The 20,659-nt window shown below is 44.4% G+C and overlaps 1 protein-coding gene across 1 annotated transcript in view; it reads right to left on the reverse strand.

The window, feature by feature from the left end:
* LOC138449858 (protein NKG7-like) overlaps nt 1-20,659 on the reverse strand; it is a 149,816-nt gene that overhangs the window by 49,935 nt on the left and 79,222 nt on the right. The window contains exon 2 of the mRNA XM_069604797.1: nt 9,203-9,403. Coding sequence (XP_069460898.1) covers nt 9,203-9,371 — 169 coding nt within the window. The 5' untranslated portion in view covers nt 9,372-9,403. The remainder of the gene's footprint in view (nt 1-9,202; nt 9,404-20,659) is intronic.

Raw genomic sequence — 20,659 nt, forward strand, 5'->3', positions numbered from 1 at the left:
GGCTCCACTCCGGCATAGGGTAAGAATGCTGAAGGAGAGCAAGATGGGTCAATATTGTGGCAGTTGAGGACATGATCTTTGACTTCCAGGCCCAACTTCTATTTTAAATATCAACCTTGAACGGGCAGTTTCTAGGGAAGGGAAGAACCAGGAAAAAGCCTGTGGCACAGGTGGGATAGGGGCGCAGAAGGGACAGATTGTTAAATCTCTCACCTGGGAGAACAAAGAGCATACTTTGTAATTTTACAATTATTTGCGAAAATAAACATCCATAAAACTGTCCCATATTGGACATAGAGTAATAATTACATATAGAGGCACTGACATGCTGGGGGACTTGGGTAGGATTTGTTTTTGTTGTTGGCTAAATTAAAAGGGCCAGAGACTACCTGGGCCAGCAAGTTGTGGCAGCGAGGGAAGAAGACAAGGTATCCCATGTTGTAAAATACTTTCTTGTGGAAGACGACTATTTGGCCCTGCATTTGTGGTTGAATCGACCAATTACATATATGTATACAAGTATATGCTAATGCGTACGTGGAGGTGGGTGAGCAGGGGGTGGGAATGTGCTGTAGCGGAGTGTGGGCATGAGGTAGGGAGGGGGGCATGGATGGAGCCCGATAACAACAAACTGGTTGAATCCAGGTTGACCAAAAGTGCACACCAAAGTGCAGACGTACAAAAGTAAGTCTTTCAAAACATGCATTTAGTATCTGGGTTCCCTTTTCCTCCCTGAGATTGTGTATGATTGTACGTGTGATGTCTGCGTGAGTGATGTCATGTATGAGATGTGTGCATGTAACTGGAAAGTCACAAGCCCCTGGTGTTCCACCAGTGACAGTTGGAAGAGTTACCTGGGCGGTGGGTCCTCTTTCTATGTGTATTTGATTTTATGTATTTAAGAACTGAATAAAGGGACTACTTTTAAACCTATCTGACCCGCCCCACCCCCCCAGCATCATTTATTTCAATGTGGAATCGGAAAGAAGAAGTAAATGGCCAAAGAAAGTCATAATATTTGAGTTACAGACAAATTAGCATTAATTTAATGGCTGGTGGCAGAGAACTAAGCTAATTATCCTTCACAGAAATAATCCCCAAACACTGAGCCTTGTGTTGAGTTCTACATTAATAATTTGCAGGTGAGCTTAGTTCTATATAGAATGTTCTTTCAGAATGTTTATCAATGTGTAAAGAGAACGTTCTTTTTAAGTCAGTTGGGGCTTGCTCTTGTTTCATACCGGACCGGTGGGTGCCTTTGCCCTGCCTTTAGTACTCACCAACTTACTCCTTAATAAATGTACATCTAATATACAGACCGCGTGCTTCATCTTTTTTATCCATGATGTACAATATAACATTGGCGACGAGGATGGGATTAAGCAATGGAGTAAATCCCCACTCAAGTAAAGGAACAGCTGCAGTAAGAGATCGCCTGCAGTGTGGTGAAAACAAGAAGGAAGGCGGATGCAGTTTCGTTAGCAGAGATAGGCATGAAGAACTGCATGAGATAAATGGCATTCGGGCAGAAGGGCTGGTGCCATGGGGAGGCATACACCGGGTCCGTTACCCACCCCTTCCCCTAGTTAAGGGGTCCGCTATGGAGGGGGTGGAGGAAGTCGTTGACATAAGGCATAGTAGTGACTTGGTGTGCTGCGTTGGCGGACTGGGAACAGTTCAGAGTGCTCTCGCCGCAGAAATTACAGCAGAAACAGAGCGTTTCGCCCGCCGCTGTGTGTCATTCGACATGAGCGGTGGAAGCGGTTTGTGGATTGTGAATGTACATGCTAGGGTCAGAGGGCATGTTTCATCTTTTGCTGTTGTGGAGCATGGTTTGTGTGGTGCGGAGTCTCCGCCGGAGCTGACTGCTGGGAGTCGAATGATGACGTCGCTGGCTGAAGGATTAACTCCTTCTGTTCACGAGAGCGACGGTTGGCCTGATGTAAAGAGAATGCCTCTCTTGAAAGTCAAGGAAGCGCGGTCCGTGTTTTCTAAAGCAGGTTGGCCTTATACCACAGTCAGGTTTGATCACAAACAGGGAATAACAGAGTGCTCAACAACGAGCGGGTTCATTTCTACGATGAGTGAAAATTGCAATTACAATGAGGATAAAATTGCACTTCTACACTTGCCGGATGAAAGAACTTCCCGCATGGCCTGCATACAAAGTTTGTTTGTACCGGAGGAGTCAACATCGAGTTTGTCTAAGAGCACTAGTGAAGTGAACAAGCACATAGTAAGTTATAATGACTATGTTTGTACTGTGTCGACGTCTCCAGGACAGGATTTTGACTGTGTAAAACGTAAAAAGCCAGCAGGAGAGCGGCTGGACGACGCTTCAGCTGATTTAAATTGGTTTGATGACATTTTCGGAAATTTTACGGAGCCGCTGTCACAAGTTCATGATGACTCATTGGGAACTACTCTAGTGTATCCTGTCAACACAGAGGAATGCAAATGTTATAATTTGGCGTGGCTTGATGATATCTTTGGGCATTTTAAGGAGCCACTGAGTAGGAAAATATTTTGTTAACATGGCTCACGGAATATGAGGGGGGTTGGTGATGAGGTTTTTACCAGTTGGTCAATTACTCTATGGTGATAATGTTTTCCACCTAATAACCCTTTCTTTTTCAGCATTTATGGTTATCTTGTTGGGATTTTGGTCCTTTGCTCTAGGTGTTTTTGGTTTGGGTGAACCTATTGTCCTTTGCACTAGGTGCATATTTTGGAGTTTTTGGAAAAAGGTGCAATGGTTTGGGTGAACCTATTGTCCTTCGCACTACGTGCATATTTTGGAGTTTTTGGAAAAGGTGCAATGGTTTGGGTGAACCTATTGTCCTTCGCACTAGGTGCATATTTTGGAGTTTTTGGGAAAAGGTGCAATGGTTTGGGTGAACCTATTGTTCTTTGCGCCAGGTGCATATTTTAGAGTTTTTGGAAAAAGGTGCAATGGTTTGGATGAACCTATTGTCCTTCGCACTAGGTGCATATTTTGGAGTTTTTTGGGAAAAGGTGCAACGGGTTGTGTGAACTTTTATAGTTCGTAAGTGCACTTGGAGGTATTTGGGCTGTCTGACAGTCTTTACACTAGGTGCATTATAATGAATTGGATATTTTTGGGACGTCAGTATTTCGTCTACCATCAAGGTGGGATGGTTTTAGGTTATCTCTGGTAATACTTGTTAGGTTTGTTCCTTTTTAAGAGGTTTGACCTTTAGTAAGTTGTGGGTTTAGTATGGACTATTTTGGGGGCGCTGGTTCCCGTGCTGTGAGCTTGTGTGGTAATGGCCTGACACTGTACAGTTGGATATGGAGTGGGTTATTTGAAGTAGTACTGATGTTGTGGAGTAAGTTACAATCTCATTGGTATCTAATAAATTTCATGATTACTAATTAATGAATGCTATGAATGTTATACATTGTTTCCTAATAATCTGTTGCAGTGTTATATATGAAACTTATGCATTGTTTTTTAAGGAATGTGATGCATTGTTATATTATAATGAATTTTATGTATTACTGATTAATGAATGCTATGAATTTTATGCAATGTTTCCAATGAATTTGTTACATTGTTATTTATGAAATTCATGCATTGTTTTTAAGGAATTTGTTGCTGGTGATTTATTTACATGGTCACAGATTATCTTCAAAATGTTAAAGGGGGAAGATGTGTTGAGTTCTACATTAATAATTTGCAGGCGAGCTGAGTTCTATATAGAATGTTCTTTCAGAATGTTTATCAATGTGTAAAGAGAACGATCGTTTTAAGTCAGTTGGGGCTTGCTCTTGTTTCATACCGGACCGGTGGGTGCCTTTCCCCTGCCTTTAGTACTCACCAACTTACTCCTTAATAAATGTACATCTAATCTACAGACCGCGTGCTTCATCTTTGTTATCCATGATGTACAACATAGCACCTTGAGTAAATATGCATCTCCGTGTGCAGATGGTAGATGAAAGATTTGGGAATAACCTGGACTTGAGTGACGCTGCCACACCTACACCTGAGATGCCATGCTGCCCGCTGCCCCCAGCACCTCGTGATACTACCAAACACTTGGCTGTTGTTGAGAGGAAAGAGAATGCAGGCCCTTTAACTCCCCAGGACAAAACTGTTTGGTGCGGCTTTAGAGGTTGTGGGTCGGCGTGCAGCAACCAGCAGTTGCAGTAGAACAGAAACCAGAAAGCAACTCCTTTAACTCTCCAGCAAGGAACCGATTGGAGTAGCTTTAACGACTGTGTCAGCGCGTAGCGCCAGCAAAGTGCAGTTGCACCAGTTCTGCCAAGGTGGTGAAGAGGGAAGAGGCGGCAATCAGCTGACAATTTATTTTGCTCCTGGCTTGGAAACATCGAATCTTGCTCCTCCCCCTGTGGACAGCTAAAGAGAAGGTAAGACTGCTATGGAGCAAGCTTTTTGCTACCTAAAGTTTATTCTGCACCTTGCTGGAGAAAGTACTCCATCTTACTTTGTCAAATGTCCTTATACAAGAACGTACAAAGATACAATTTAGGAAGCAGTGATATTAATATAGAAGGGACCAATGTAGTGTATAGTGAAGAAATGATCTCGGGTACACCACAAAAAGACGTGTCAACTTGTTAAGAAACAAGATGGATATAAAATCTAGTAAGGCTAACACCACTACACCCAAAGGAAAACTACTGATTTCTAAGGGGGAAACGGAACATGTTTGTCAAAGCATATCCTTAACAACGATCTGTCAACATTTATTTTAAAAATAATTCATGACAGCCAAGAACAAGTGCGAGATACTGTTCACTGCATGGAATTATATGTGGAATGACAAGGTGTTGAATGGGGCCCACACAATAATGATCCTTTAACTTTAGTTATTTTAGTGGAAGAAGAAGTGGAAGACAACTCTTGAAACAAGTCGAGACCCCATTTGGTTCTCCAGGTCTTGACTCAACACATTGCAAGGTGGACATAAGAAAGAGTATTCATTTGTCCAATTGTCCAAATCGTGTACTCTCCAGATATGAGCGTCTCACTAAACCAGCACCCTCTACCCTACAAAACCTGCATGTATTGCTGAAATCCCTTGCAAACTGGATGACCAAATAGCAAGAGAAATACAGTGACCTGGGGAATTATTAGAATTCCTGGAGGCTACTTTTAACAGTCATCCCTCACTATAAAGGGGAAGATGGTTCTTCTCCAGTTGCTTCACCTGCTACAAAAGATGGGAAGAACCTTCATTGTCTGATGAGCCTGAATGTAGGGAGTGCATGAAGCTCTCAATGAGATAGAGGGTTCAGATGATAAGGAAGTAGATATGTCACTGGTCCCTGATGAGGGATGCATGAACATGCCAGTAAAAGCAAAAAAAGAAAGGACAGATCGCAAAACAACAGTTAATATTTGACTAAGAAGGAGAGGGTAGCATGGAACAAATGCAAAAATATGAACAAGAACACGCCTAAGGTAATAAAAAGGAAATATGCCACATAAAAAGAAGTAAACAAGTGGTAGAAGATAAACTAGACACGGCTCACACACCACGACTCCAGAAAGTCGAAAGCTGTGGTATGAAGGGCAGCAGGGGTCAGCCTCAAGTTGGCCCATCGGTGGAGTAGGGTCCGCGCTCACCTGATCCCATGTTCCCCCAAAATTGTTTTATTTTACCATTATGTATTTTGTTGGTTGGCTTTCTTTACACATAACTCATTATACAATAAAGCTAGTGGCCAACGTTTTTCCACCTTACCTGGTTGTCTGGTCTCATGAGAATATGGTACTGTCATTAGTGTCATCTGTCACTCAGCTGCACCGCTTCCCCGCACTAAAACACTTCCAGGCTTATTTGGCTCGACCAACATGGATGCTTTGTTTTGGGTGAAACCCATTCCCAGATGGCTGAAATACAGAAGGTCCTATCTGTGAAATAAGTCACTAGCCATCAAACTGACTATAATATGACACCAAAAGGGTTTGGCCAGTATAATTGCAGATTCCCAGAAGCCATCATGTAAAACCCGATATGGCTTATCCTTATTTATTAATAACCCTCCCACCGGGCCCTGGTGAATGTACGATTATTTGAAGGGATTCCCATTTTTATTCCATAAACGGTAAATGCAACCATTATAAAAACTTTGGTGCTATACATGCCAGTTAGAGGTCCAAATTGTTGGCATCTACCACTTTTGTGTAGGGGATTTGACAACCAAAATCGAGTTTACGCTTTTTAGTGAACAAATCGTTTGTGGCACTCTTGGAAGTGTCACCACAGTGCTGCGAACACGCTGCTGGCATTCCAATTACTGATGCCCAGCGGCAAGTGCAAAGGTGTGTCTTATAAGTTATAACCCTGTAAATGGGTTATTGCCAATCAAAACATGTATAATGCAAGCTGTATCCTCTGTCACCCCGCGTTCCATTGTCAGCCATTTCCTAAACGATAAACAGTGAGCATTTAATTTAAATAACATTGTACATTTTCCAGGCAGCTTCTGTGTCATCACCCGAGCATGACAACTTTTATCAGAGCACAGCGCCATCTCCAATCCGTGTAGAATATGAGGTGGGAGCTGCCGAATGTACATTTCCAAATGGCGAAAACCCACCCACGTCTCGGCCAGCCTCTTCAGACATCAAAGGAGCCTGATCACCCAATCAGGTCTACACGAAGTAAACGCGCATACGTCACATACTGAAACTGACAACACCGCTTTATGTGATCCTGCCACCCTTCAAAGTGAAATGTTTCCTTTACCATTCTGGGCTCTGCTTGTTTCCTAAAAATTACTGATGTTACTTTAAAGTGTTCTAAGGGCGGGACTGCGTGGTAATTGCACTGGTTCATATCGTTAAGACCCTCATGTTGCTTGGGCCTATAAACAGGGCCCGGACCATGACCACCCGGCCCAACCCTTCGAATGGGTGATTATTGCAATTATAAACCCAAATGGCTGTTGGGCCCATCTGGCAACAAACCCACCAACACCAGTTTGTAAAACACTGAGCGATGTCTGAAAGTGAGACTGTTTAGCAGATCTGACGTTCATGTTAGAATCCATTTACTAGAGCCCCTAAAATGTCAAAACCTCTCAGAGATTCCCTCCAGCACATAGAAATCTGCCAGTTGCACATGAGCAACCCATCCGAAGTGGAACCTTTTGACAGATGTTAGCACTATATGCCCACATGCTCACACTATTGTGTAGCTATTAACATTAGGTACCTAAGTACTCGTGCCGCTTTCTGGACACTGGCATCCTGTACTCAGGTACACTCGCCATATGCTAGGTCTTGCCATTAAATGCTCATGCACTCTCAACATTTAGCAGATATTGTGATAATCTGTCTAATATGCCCAAATTATATGGCAGCATGGCTGCTTCACATCATAGCCTACCTACTTCTCTTGTCCTCCCATGCAGTGGTTTGAAGTTGCTTTAATTACTTTTTTTTGCCACCAATCACGTAACCTAACCTTAATTGTTATACCTTCACACTGCCTCCTTATTTCCCACCCGCTAACTTCTCTTCTGTCTTCCACAACCCTCTTCCATTCATCCCGAGGATTGAATGAGCAACTAGCTGAGGAGAGCTATTGGCACTTGCAAAACTTCAATTGAGAGTAAAATTGCTGGAAAAATGGATTACACAGCAGCAATGGACAATTTTGTGGCAGCACCACCTAGGTGAGGGCCCTTCACTTAGACAATAAATAACATAAAACTGGAATAATATGATGTTGATCCCCCGTTCCAGGGCTGGAACGGGGATAACGGGCCAGCAGCCCAAGTTATCAGCCCAAGCGAAGTGAGGGCTGCTAGCGAGGGCTCAGGCTGTTATTCCCCGTTCCAGGGGCTGGACGCGCACAGCATCCCGCTGTAGGAAGGAAAATCCTTTAACAAGATGGCTGCCATGGAAGGGGAAGGTGGGACTCCTTACAGAGCCCCTCTTCTCTTTCCATGGCGGCCGGGCGAAGCTGAGAGGAAGGTGTGGCTCCGTCGGCGAGGGCCGCTGCAGCTGAAATAAAGTGGGGGCTAGGGGGTTCGTAAAGAAAAACAAAAATGGGCGGAGGGTGGGGGGAAGATGGCGGCAGGGTGAGCCAGCCATCAGGCGGCTTGGTACGCATGCTTGCACCAGCGTTTCAAGCCCACGTTCCTAGCCACCTGAATGGCAGGCTCCCCCGCCGAGGGTGCTAATGAAAATTAATTCCTTTTTGTAATAATTTTTATGCTGTTGTCTAATGACATTTAAGCACAATTCATTAACATGCTATTGAAATTGAAACGATTTAATTGTGTTGGATATAGAGGGGAGTGCATGGTGACAGTGTGGGAGCAACACGAAGGGGTGCATATTGTAATGTTTTGACCTGGGTGCAATACTGTCTAAAAGCTGCCCTGACGATGCTTGCAGTGATTGAAATCCATTATCCTCTGAAGCTCACGCTGACTGCTTCAGTGATTCATTTGAGATCAGTCATCAGTCGGTAGATCAACGCACGGTACTGAAAACCAGAATGAAAATGGCAAACCATGGATGCCTCGGAAAACAAGCGTTGGCAATGCCAACAGTTTTGGCTTTTGTGTAGGCATGCGATCCACATTTTCCAGGCACTGCCATAATGGTACTACCCGGCCCTAAGATGGCAACAGGTGACAAGTGGTGCTTGTTCTTGGCCATATTTTACCAATCCCTGGCAATTGACTATCTAATGCCTTTACAAGCGCCAACACTGTTGGCTTTTACAATGCTCATTTTCAACAGGGATTCAGTGCAAGGAATAGATGCAAGGTCTGCAGGCACACTTGTTAAAACAGTTTCACTATATCGGGATCTGGTTTTGCTGGTTTCTGGCAGGACTAAAGTCAATACCTTTTAGAAGGATGCACAGAAATCACAGAACTCAGAGTTTTCTAGGGGGATGTGTTTTGGATGGCCACGGCCAAATAGTGGGGGGGGGGGGGAATTGCCAAGGGGACTAGCATGGCCATGGGAGGTCAATGTGTGGGTAAATAACCAAACAACACCAATAGGCATGCTATGTCTTCCACTTCTCACAACTCATCCATCTCCGACCTTCACTTCCCATGACAATAGTTTCAGCGTACAGGCAGCTCTTTGGGCGTCATCTAATAACTCAAACTACGAATGGAGTAATGCCTAAGCGGTTGCTTTGATGCGCGTGTTTTACCTCAGAGACGAGTCAGTTCTTACCAGTGCCTGAGAGTATATCTCCACAGTTTCCCTTTATACAGAGACGCCACAGACCAGCGTGGAAAAGGACATGGCTGTTCACCACCCAGAAATCACTTGCCAGGGAGACGAGAGCGAAGCTGATGCCAAGGCTGGAGAAGAGCAAGCCCATTACTCTGGAACACAGCATCCTCGCGTGCTCAGTCACTGCTCCAGATGTGCCTAAAAAGATATGGACAGGAAGGGGAATAAAGAGGTTAGAGCAGGGTCGGACTGGGCATAACATTGTCTCGGGCACCAATGAAAAAGTGGCCCACCGTTGCAAATGGCAATTCATTCCTTTTATGACAGGCTGTTTGAATGATACCTACGGAGGAGGTTTGTGATCAACTATTATGTCAATTCAGCAATTTAAAGAATATTTATTCAGCAACAATGCTCAAAACTACTATCCACATAGTGAAGCAACTCATCAAACTGGCCCACGTTGGCCAAAAAAGTGGCTCACTTTGACAAAATAAACTGCCTCACACTAGCATTTTGCTTATTTGTTATTGCCATGGGCCTATTGCCGTATAGGCCATTCTGAGCCTGGGTTAGAGAGATATGCAGCCAGCGTCTACCATCACCAAACCTATATCACTCTTGCCATGTATCTCCCACAGAGCCAGACCAGCGGTAGTCGCATCGGCTTCGCACCTATAGGCACTTTGCGTACAAAACTCTTTAGCTGGCACTACTGAATTACTGGGTCTCATTACGACTTTGGAGGTAGCCATGGTGCTATTAGCGCCATGGTTTGCCTCCAAAATTGTGTCCGGGTCCGGTCTGGTGGAGTGGGGACTTACCAGGGACATTCCGACCTAGGCAGACCCGGTAAGTCCCCATTCCAAATGCCATTACCCATTCCCATTTGAGCCCCCATAGGGCTCAATGGAAAGGGGGAAGGAGCTAATAACGGGCCCGCTAACTGCGGGCCGTTATTAGCTCCAAGGTCCCTTAACAGGTCACGTAAAGAACATGTGGTCAGACCACACGTCCTTTATGGTTCCCGCTAATGGACCTCGGAATTGGCTAAGGATAAGGGATTACCGGCACCGGTCTCCTTAACGGTGCCCGGTATGCCTTACCGCCCACCTCGTAATGAGGCCCACCATATTTAAAAAGCTGTAGCAATACTGTCTGACAGCAACAATTAAACCATGTAAAACCATCTCACTCACCCCACAAAACCGGCTCCCAATGAATGTATCTAAGCGCATTACGATAATTTTATTGCAGGGTGGGGGGTGGGTGCCTAGAGGAAAAGGGTGGGCATTTCGAGTGACCGCAAAATGCCCATAGGCAGGGGTGGACTGGGAACCAAAAGAGGCCCTGGAAATAATGTTCAAAGTGGCCCCATATTTCACAGGTTCAGCAGGCCCAACCCATTTCCTATGAGAACCTGTGGAAATAAAATAGGTTACCACACAAAAGAGGCCCAGGATGCAGAGACCTACTGGGAAATCACCAGAGTTCCCTATAGGCCAGTCCACCCCTGCCCATAGGAGTGCCCACAGGCATCAGTTTAACGTTTTAATCACGTGCACTCATTTACCTATGTCCCACATTCCAATGCACCACCAGGTATGCTGGAAACAGCTTCACCTGCATATGTTTTGACGCACAAAAGTAATCTGCAAATGTAGTAGCGTAACATAACAGTGGAGTATAAAAGTGCAAAAGCCCTCAAAAGCTAGTAAGGCCACGCACTTATATTGCCTGACCTCCCTAAAGAGAAGCAAATGGTAATGAGACAGCTGGCAGAAAGCTTACAAGCGGCACTTTGCAGTCATAGCTCCTTTTAGCATATGCCATTCTGCTTTCTTGTATAGTACTTGCACTTTTCTCAGATTACAAAAGCAGCACCATAAGTACCACAATGCAAAATTCATGGAGAGGTTGATTATTTCATATCTGATTTGGGACAACTTAAGAAGCTGAAAACTGTGTGATGAGTTGTTCTAGGTTTCAGATATAAATACAGAGTCCAGAAATGCTTGCCTGATAAAGTTACCTGCCTTTAGTCATTACTTATTATAGGTTTGCAAATTATATCTATGAATGATGTGAAAGACATTCATACCGCCGCACAAAGGCGAGCACATTTGTGTGCATTTAACCAGCCAATATAATGGCCGAGTAATAATTCCAAAGTTTACAAAAGAGGATTACTGCATGATTCAATTTGCATTAAAGGGAACAAACAGAAAAGTCAACTTGGGCTTCTATAAGCCTATACCTCAATCAAAGTGCACATTACCAGTGATGAACACTTCAAATAAGCAACAGACCCGTGAATAAGGCCTCTCATCACTAAGGTGGTTGTCTGCTTGTTAGGGAGATTTATCATTTTTGTGCTTCATCCCCTCTCCTAGTCAGACCCCCAGCACCTTTCGCTTGACTTCTGGACCTGTTTCTGTCAATCCTGAATGAGTGGAGCCTTTTTCCACTCATTCATTCTTGGGGGCGCTGTCTTTTGGAACTCTATTCTTTGTAGTCTACCTGTTCTATGGAGTCTATCTGTTCGATAGCTCTTAAAGGCATCTGTATTTTACTACCGCAGCACACAGCTCCTTATGGGCAGTGTTGTTGGGGACCCATAGGGTCCTCTTTTAATATTCTTTTTATATATCCTAAAGTAACTACAGTTCTTAAAGATAGAGAGATACCTAGTATCTCTCCCAAAACTCTGTAGTCTGAGAGACTGGCACACACCTCCTCCAATGAAGTGCCAACGGGATACCTAGAATCCCCCTTCTCTCTACTCCTGTGACTTTTAAGCCACATAGACAATCTCCTAGATATGGCTGGTGGCCGTGGACGTGTTCTACAAACTATTGTGTACATTTTATACGGCAGGCTATGTCCATAGCCTCGGTAGAGCACAATAAGGGCACCCAAGTATCAACTTGGGGCCTCCCTTCTTTTTTTGCCATTACTAGCAAGGTTATTCTTTCTTAGCCCTTCTTCTACCAGTCTGGGAGGGGGAGGTCAGTGTGTCAGTTTTGCCTTTGGCGCGTTAACCTTGGGTAACCCTGCCTAAGCTCCAAGTGTCTGGGCAGGCAGAAAGTGGGGGAGGAGTCTTCCACCCCCCCTGTCCTTTGTCTGCCAGAGTGCCTGAATAAGACCAGCTTCCACAGGGGGTCTGGCTGTCCTGATTGGAAAGCCAAACACCCCTTTCTGTAAAATGCTGAGGGAGATTGCAGAGGAGTGTGTGCTGGAACTGTATAAAAGGTGAGGCTTCTGGAGTGAAAAGCAAGTCGACCACTGGAAGCTGAAGTAACTGAAGAAGATGACCAGAGATGCCTGCAGACCCTTTGCAACATCGTGAAGTGATCACTGCTGTCCTGGCCCCATTTTCTGTGAGACAGTGGACAACTGCTTCCGTGTGGCTGATGGCAACAACCAGTCCTAAGAAGAGCTTTGGATTGAGCCATCTCCGAGGTCCTAGGAGTTTCCAGAGCTGCAGAACCCCAATACCAGGAGACCTGATGCCCATTTTGAGTGCATCATCGTAGAAAAGTCGAATCCAACTAAATCTTTGGTGAAACCGTAAGAACACTCCAGAGATCCAATCCAACTTGCCCAGGCACCATCAGCAGAGGGCAGGACTTTAGGAAGCGGAGAAGATTGACCGGAAGATCTGTGTCCTTTGTTGGTGCTACCGAAAAAGTGCCAAAACCGCAGAGTGTACCAAGAAGTTGCTGAAAGTCATGTCCTGGGTCCTCCTTTGAGACTGCTGCTGAGAGACACCTTCCATTGCCCTGCCTTCAGTCATCAGACCAAGGAATCTGGAGGTCGGATCCAGAGCGTCTAACATCACGGAGCATCCAGCACAACCATTTTCTTCAAACCTAGGGTACTGTGGGGAAAAAAGCATTGCTTACCTGATTCCAGAACGTCGCTCCAGAGCTTTGGAGTGCACCTAGAGGTGTCCAGGGTCACCCACTCTTACCTCCGACTCAAACTGCTGCTTGTGTCCCTTCATCAAGTCCTTTTACAGGTCTCCCTTGTTAGTTGTTAACTTGCTACTTCTATAACACTAGAGACTGGAAGAAATTCTCTGGAACCCTTCGTATTCTGCTGCTTGTCAAGACTTTGAGCCCTCTCCGAAATGCCTTTAGCTAGTGTTGTGTTTTTTGGACTTAAAAGACTTGCGGTGCGAAGAAACCCTCTCTAGAACCTTGAACCAAGTTAATGTTACACTAATTAACCATTTTCCTCCCTTAGACTTTACTATATGTGTTTGCAGAGCAAATGCATTACCGTATGCATTGTTAAAAAACACAGGTGCGCGTAATAACCAATAATATGATAACATTGGCCCTCATTATGAGTGTGGCGCTCTGGAAACAAGGGTGCTGGTAAGCTTACCGGCACCCTGGTTTCCCGACCGCCACACTACGAGTCTGCCTGCCGGGGTCGCTTCATCCTGGGCCGCTGCCTGGGCACAGCGGCTCAGGCAGACTGAGTTGCCATGGAAGCACTGGCACCGTCAGCGGCGGTGCTTCCGAGTTCCCATTCCCATGGAGTCCTATAGGACTCTGCCTACAAGATCTGCCGTCTGACTTCCTGCTCCGCCGAGACTTGTAATGGCACTGGGAAGCCAGGAGGTGGATCCGGTGCTACGGGGTCGGCGGCAACTCGTGGGTTGCACCGGTGGGTTACCGCCGAGCTCATAATGAGGCCCATTATCTTTTCCCTTTCTAAGAGTGCTATAAATGTAACCACAAACAAACACAAAGATGAAAGTGTCCTTTGAAGTGTATTATCAAGTATTCCGAAGTGTTCTAGTGTAAACGTCTAAAGTATTTTAAGTGATTCTGGTGTATATATAATAAATGTATCATTTTATGGTGGCCGGTCATTTTTTCGAAAAAATAATGTCGAATGACAATTTTTTTGAAAAAAAATGTCGAAAAAAAATGTCGAATTCCGGTTTTTTAAATTATATATTTATTTTGGGGTTCAGGATAAAAAAAAATTGGTAAAACAAAAAAAAATGTAAAAAAATGGGGGTTGGGGGCAACCCCCCATTTTGAAAAAAAAAGGCATTAAAAAAAACTCGACATTTTTTTTTTCGACTTTTTTTCTCAAAAAAATGACTTTCGATTGGTTTCTACATTATGACCTTAAACCCATTTTATATACATTCCAAGTGTAAGAGTTACTTTGATGTGCATGTCTAGCTAAGGTTCAGTGTACTTACCTACAGCTCACATCTTCCTCTTAAGATAAGCCTGAATGCTCTGCCACTCTACCAAGGTCCTGAGTTAGTACAAACTGATACTAAGAGTTGGAGATTTACAAACCACTGGCATAGCTTATTAAAGTCTTACTACCAGTAGGACTTTAGGAAAACTTTCTTAACACTACTGCAGGCTGGTGTCACAAACGCACTGCTTAATATAAATAATTTGCGTCAAAGATAGTGTAATTGTTCACAGCATAAGGGACACCACAATGAAAGGGGTTGGGACATCTTATGCTCTCTGTGATAGGGTTAGTTTGCCGTCTAAACAGTTTGGAAGGGCTTCAGCACACCCAGCCTGTGACTGGTGCTGCCCTGTATGAAAGAACAGGACAACCTAAAAGGTGGCACCTCAAAATCTAAGGCACTTTACTATAGAACGTTTTTCATTAACCCATGCTCAGAACACAAGCACCTGAACCCCAGTAAAATAAGAACAAATCATGATATGCTCCACCCAACCTTTAAATCAGGCCCTGGTACTTCTTGGGCACATTGAGCTTGCAGTGTCTCACTATACATATGATCTCACTTACTCATGATCCTCATTCTGACAGTAAATACCTCGAAGTCCTTCTACCTCATCCCCGCAACTACGTATGATTTATATGAGTTGCCAACCTCCCTGACAGGGACCTGTTTTCAATTTAATTTAGTCCTGTCACTTCCCCTGGGCGGGTTTAATACTTCCAGTACCACACAATTCTTTAGTTAGAAAGATACCCTGTTCATGGGACATGAGCGGAGGGAAGTAGCTTGGTTGCACTTCTCCAACAACTTCTTATTGCAGGGCTTTTGAAACACACTACCTGCTGGGCGAGGAGAATGTGTGTGAAGTGTCAGAGGAGCAGGCCCAGTGGGTTCATGGTATTGAGAACAGCTGCCGCTCATGGAAATTAACTGCAGGAGTTGTGGTTGGTTCAGTAGCCTGCACCATGGAGCGAGGTACATGCAGACCTGATCTCGTGCCCAGCATGTACATGAGTCATGTCGAGAATGAATCATATTGCGTTATGACCATGAGCACTGGTGGGTAAAACGTCAACACCGGGAGTTGCAGCGCTGCTATGGGTCACAGGCATCAATGTCTCGCACAACGCTAAACCTAACTGGAAACACTTTGCATACCTGCCACATTGCCCACTTGTATGAGTGATTCCTTGAGTCAGTGCTGTTTTTCTCCCCACTGCATGCTGGGAATTGTATGCACATCCTTACAATGGGAAAAACCAAACTACAAGTTCCAGCATGAAATTGGAAACCCAAATTAGGACTGGTTCGAGGTCTCAGGCATAGAACTAGGAAAGTTGGCAGCTATGATTTTGAAGCGTACAGGTTGGCAACGCAAAGTTGCTCATTTCCGTTGACAGTCCCCAATGGGGATTTTACGTGCGAACACCACATCCACGAAATATGTTTTGTACACCCATACCGTGATAGCGTGATACCGCAGATATGTGACAATTGGCTGAGAGCTTCCTGCAAAGAGCGGGAATGGTAGGAAAGGAACACAGTGTGCACAGAATAGATACATTTTTTCTGGCCAGCCAGCTTGGTAAGAGCTAATATCCTGTGATTGCAGAGCTAAGCTCAAAGCTTGAAAAAGTCATGAGTTTGTCTAAAAAGTAGTTGGATAAGAGAAAGTATGTGGAGGAGACGGACACAGATGTCTCAGACTTCCTTAGAGATCCACCAGCTACAAAGGGCATATGAAGCAAAATAAATATAGACATCAAATCTTTAAAAACGGAGGCAAAAGATGTTGTAAGGGAGGTCTTAAAAGAAGAAAAGGAGTAGAATGAACAAAACGGACAGAAGGACAACCCCATCTTCTCATCATGGGAAAGCTTTTCCTTAGATATAGGGGCCAACAGGGCAGTGCGTTGGGGCACAAAACAAGATGTTTTGACATATTGTCCGCAATCAGCAACAATCATGACGCCTGTGCCAAGGAACATGGCCAAGAGGCAGGCCCTGGACATGTGTGTACAGGAATTGCTGAAGAAGAAGGAAATGTCAAGGGTACTGAGAGGGAAGGGTCTGGGGTACTCTTTCTGGTGGCCCAGAGTGATGGGCAAATTAAGGCTGATCTTGACCTAAAGAAATTGAACACATTTCTAAACAAACCCATGCTGACAATTGAAATATTACAGCAAAGAATGCATCTGATATCACAGTGGGACTTCTTCATGTAGATAGTCCCACAGGATGCATATTGCCACATGCCAATCAGCCAATGCCACCGAAGGTTGTTGAGATATGCAATGGCGGGAAGCATCCCAGTTCAGGGTCTTGCTGTTTGGCCTAAGGACTACCTCCATGATCTTTATAAATATACTGGCCGAAGCGGTGTCTTCCTTGCACCTGGAGGGGATACAGCTATGGTCTGGGCAGCCTAAATGGAAAGATTGGAGACTATGGTCCAGAGCACCTGACATACATGTGTTGCTGATAAACTGTGGGAAAACCCAGCTTTCTCCATCTCAAAACCTGACTCTTGCAGGGGTCCAGTTCAGGTTGGGAGAAGGGAATGTGCTCCTCCTGGAGGACAAGGCTGTGTGGCTTCAAAAACTCCTGAATAAGGTCCTCAAGAAAACATCCTTGTCTGTGAAGAAATTATTAAAGACACAGGGCCACCTGTGTGTTTGTGGGCAAGGCTACTTCTAAGAAACATAGTTTCCCACATAAACAGTCACTGGGTGCCAGGTTCCCAGAGTTTTGAGGCCCACACTCTAAGTTCCTCAGTGTTAGGACTCAACCTACAGTGCTAGCTTTAGATATCCAACCTCAGAAAGTGAGTAAAGTTGGAGCATTCACCCATGAACATAAGTACCACTGATGCGAACAGCACGGGGTGACAAGCAACCACAGGAGAGAGGAAACACCAGGTAATGTGGGCTCCAAGAACAGCAGACTGCACCTTATACTGAGGGAGTTCAGTTAACAGCAATAAGCTAGCCTTTTTAGACTTTGTGCAGGGAAGGACAGGGTTCATAAGGACTGACAGAACCACAGCTATCACTTTTGTAAATCGAAAAGGGGGTAATCGATACAAATTATTTAAAATGATGGCAAAGGGCATAGCGGAAGGGAATGAGGCTCACCTAATATCCCGGGAAGCAATCCACATAAAAGGTTAAGTGCAAATTAATCTCAGATGAGTCGTCTTGGGTTCTCCTGTGCGCATTCCAGAAAGTGTCTACAAAGTTTGGGACACCAATGTCACAATGTTAGACCTATTTGTGTCTGCAGAAACGACCCGATTGAAAATCATTTCTGTTCTAGGTTTCTGACCTCCTGGGCCTGGTTTGCAGAGACAATATCAGTAGACTGTTACAAGGGTCTCTTGTATAAACCTTCCCCCTGATTCCAATGATAACCAAAGTCCTGAGGAAAATCAAGGACAGCAAATTGAGGCTACAGTAGTAGTGCTGTTCTGGCCAAGAAAGTACTGGTTTCAACTACTAATAGAAAGGATGACAATCCGGTCTGGATGATTCCAATGCAGCCTTCTTTTCACAGGGAACATCAGTCAAATCCCAGAGACAAAGTCTTCTCATGGGGGCTGAAATGGGAGTTTGCAGAGGTTCGATTTTTCTGCTCAGTTGGCCAGCACTATGCAAACATGGAGATGGCGTGTTACCCTATAGGTCTATGATAGATATTGGAGCAACTTTGTAGCATTTTGTATGTGAAAATAAGCAGAAGCTCTGGAATGCCGAGGACCAGCAGGAATACAATTCCTGCAAGATGGTTAGCATAAGGGTCTGGCAGTATCTTCCAGAAAGCAGTGGCTGGCAAAAGGGTCAGTTAGGGGACATTAAAAGAATGATGCTGAAGTGAGAATCTGGTAGGGGGTTTACTGATGAGCTAGAACCCCACGATCATTCTAAAGGCTCCCCACAGACTATTCTGCATATATCGAAGAATGCGGATTCCAAATAAAGGTGCTCAAGTCCTGAACATTTTCTTTTCCCTTGCTGTTGAAATATTAGCTGCCCAATTTTTTGGGAGATTTCGACCCTATACCCAGGGTTAAAGAATTCAGTTACCCAGGTGGGAGCTTTTCTGCAACACCTTGTACTTCACAACATAGTTGCCTGATCATTTGGCCTACAAGCAGAACATTTACATTTTCAGCTAGATTTAAAGCCCAGCCGGTCAGACCAATGATCAAGGTTTTTCAGGTGAAGGTTCGCTCAGTGGGCATATATGGAGCTGGAGGGTGGGGTTTAAATGGTGGCCAGGAAATACAAAGATGACGGAATGCATTTTGTAAGCGACTTGTGCGCTTACCTTCACCTGCTGCCCCTATGTAGCTTTGCCATAGGAAGTTGTCCAATATTGAGGACCGATTAAACCTGCCCTTGTTGTGCTATTCGTAAAATGTATTGCTAATGGAAAAACTTTTTTTGCCAAAATATGTCATTAATGAGATCTGGACAAGTGAGCGAGGGCAATCTGTACCTTGGATTAATTTATGTCTACCTTGTGCAGAATTAATCAAGAATATAACCTGTTTCATCCTTAGTGGTTTAATTCTCTTTTAGAGATACAGATTAAATCAGTCAGTCATGTTTAAAGCTGATCTGGAAAGAGGAGAGAATCAGCCGAAATGGGGAAACCATTGACCCGTAATCATGAATTACTTTACTGGCAAGCGGGAACTCAGGCAGGCCTGCCTTACATGGCTGATGCAATATAAACATAGCCATGTGCTGACTAGACCTTGTTTGACTTGCCTAGCCTTGAGTTATTCATTAGAAAGGGGAACGTGAGTGACCCCATGTGCCTATTTTGCTCAGATACTTAAAAGAAACAAATACACCTTTGGGTCCTTATATGCAATTAAGGAAGAGTTTTTTAAAACATTTTTTTATTAAATTTGCCCCTTTTGCAATGTCGTTCTGCCTTTGTAATTTGTTGGGAATTAAGGATATTTGTTTTCCCTTGGTCATTAAAATCGTTTCTTGAGGGCGGTCTCTGGCTATGGAGAACTAAAAACCAAAGTTAATTAGGGGTATGAAAGTTATATTACGTTATTGAGATTTATAGTATGCAAGTACTGCCATTTGCCTGGATTTTAGGCGGTCAGGCGGACCTGAAAGAGAAGAAGTGTTAGGGCAGGGTTAGCTAGTGGAATGGTGAGGGAGAGTACAAGAGAGCATTTGCTGTGCTGCTGCTAGCTTCAGTTCAGAAATAACAGTCACCTGGTATTGGGTTTACTGCTAGTTGCTATGGGTTTGATCTTTTTTGGTGTATGAATATGCATGGGGTTGTTTCGTGTGTCTGTGTTGTAGTTTTGCCTGGAGATTTGGGGCCCTATTCTTGAAATTATTTGCATGGAAAATCGGGGATTTGCGCGCCATTCTGCGTGGGTAACACCATTCGTGGATTCGTGAAATCGACTGTGCAGCATTTTTTCGTAACTTGAGGGGACTTCGCGCAGGCTCGGCATGTCTCTGTGAGCGGTCGAGTGCCTTGCGCGTGACACCAGGCAGAGTGCGGGGGAGGCTTGTGTAGAGTGCGGAGTAGGGATTGGAACTTGGAATTTGAAGAAGAACAAGGGAAAAAGTGATTTTTTTCTTGCCCGTGGATTTCTCTGTGGGTTATTTAAAGGGTTTTGAAGCAGATTCCTTTTTTGACTGGTAGCCAGTGGTGGGTCCTCAATGCTGATATGATGCATTCCTTTGTAGTGAGTCTGAGGAGCAGCCCTGCTTACGCGTTCTGTATTTGCTGTAGTTTTTTGTTGAGGTAGCACAGTAATTCCAAGGTAGCTACTGTTGGCGTAGTCTATTCTTTGTATGATGGGAGAGATGACCGTGCATGTTCTCTGTGTGAAGGTGAGGAAAGGTAGTATCCGTTTGACTGTGCATAGATGGGAGAAGCACTTCTTTACTATTGCATTGACTTGTAGTTAGAGTGTTAGGTCGCCGTCCATTAATACACAGAGATGTTTTAATTACTTTGGATGATTCCAGTTGGTTTCCCATTCGCTAGGCAATAGAATTGAATGTTGGTTTAATGGGTTGTTTGGCATGATCATGATTTCTGTTTTGGCCAGGTTGAGCTTAAGGCTATTGTTGCTCATCCATTTGTTTATTTGTGTGAGGCAATTAATAAAGGTTTGGTCTGGCTCTCAACTGTTGTTGATTTTATAGATGATTTGGGTGTCATCTGCGTAG

Source organism: Ambystoma mexicanum, chromosome 1p (genome assembly GCF_040938575.1).
Source record: "Ambystoma mexicanum isolate Mex_15411 chromosome 1p, UKY_AmexF1_1, whole genome shotgun sequence".
NCBI lineage: Eukaryota > Metazoa > Chordata > Amphibia > Caudata > Ambystomatidae > Ambystoma > Ambystoma mexicanum.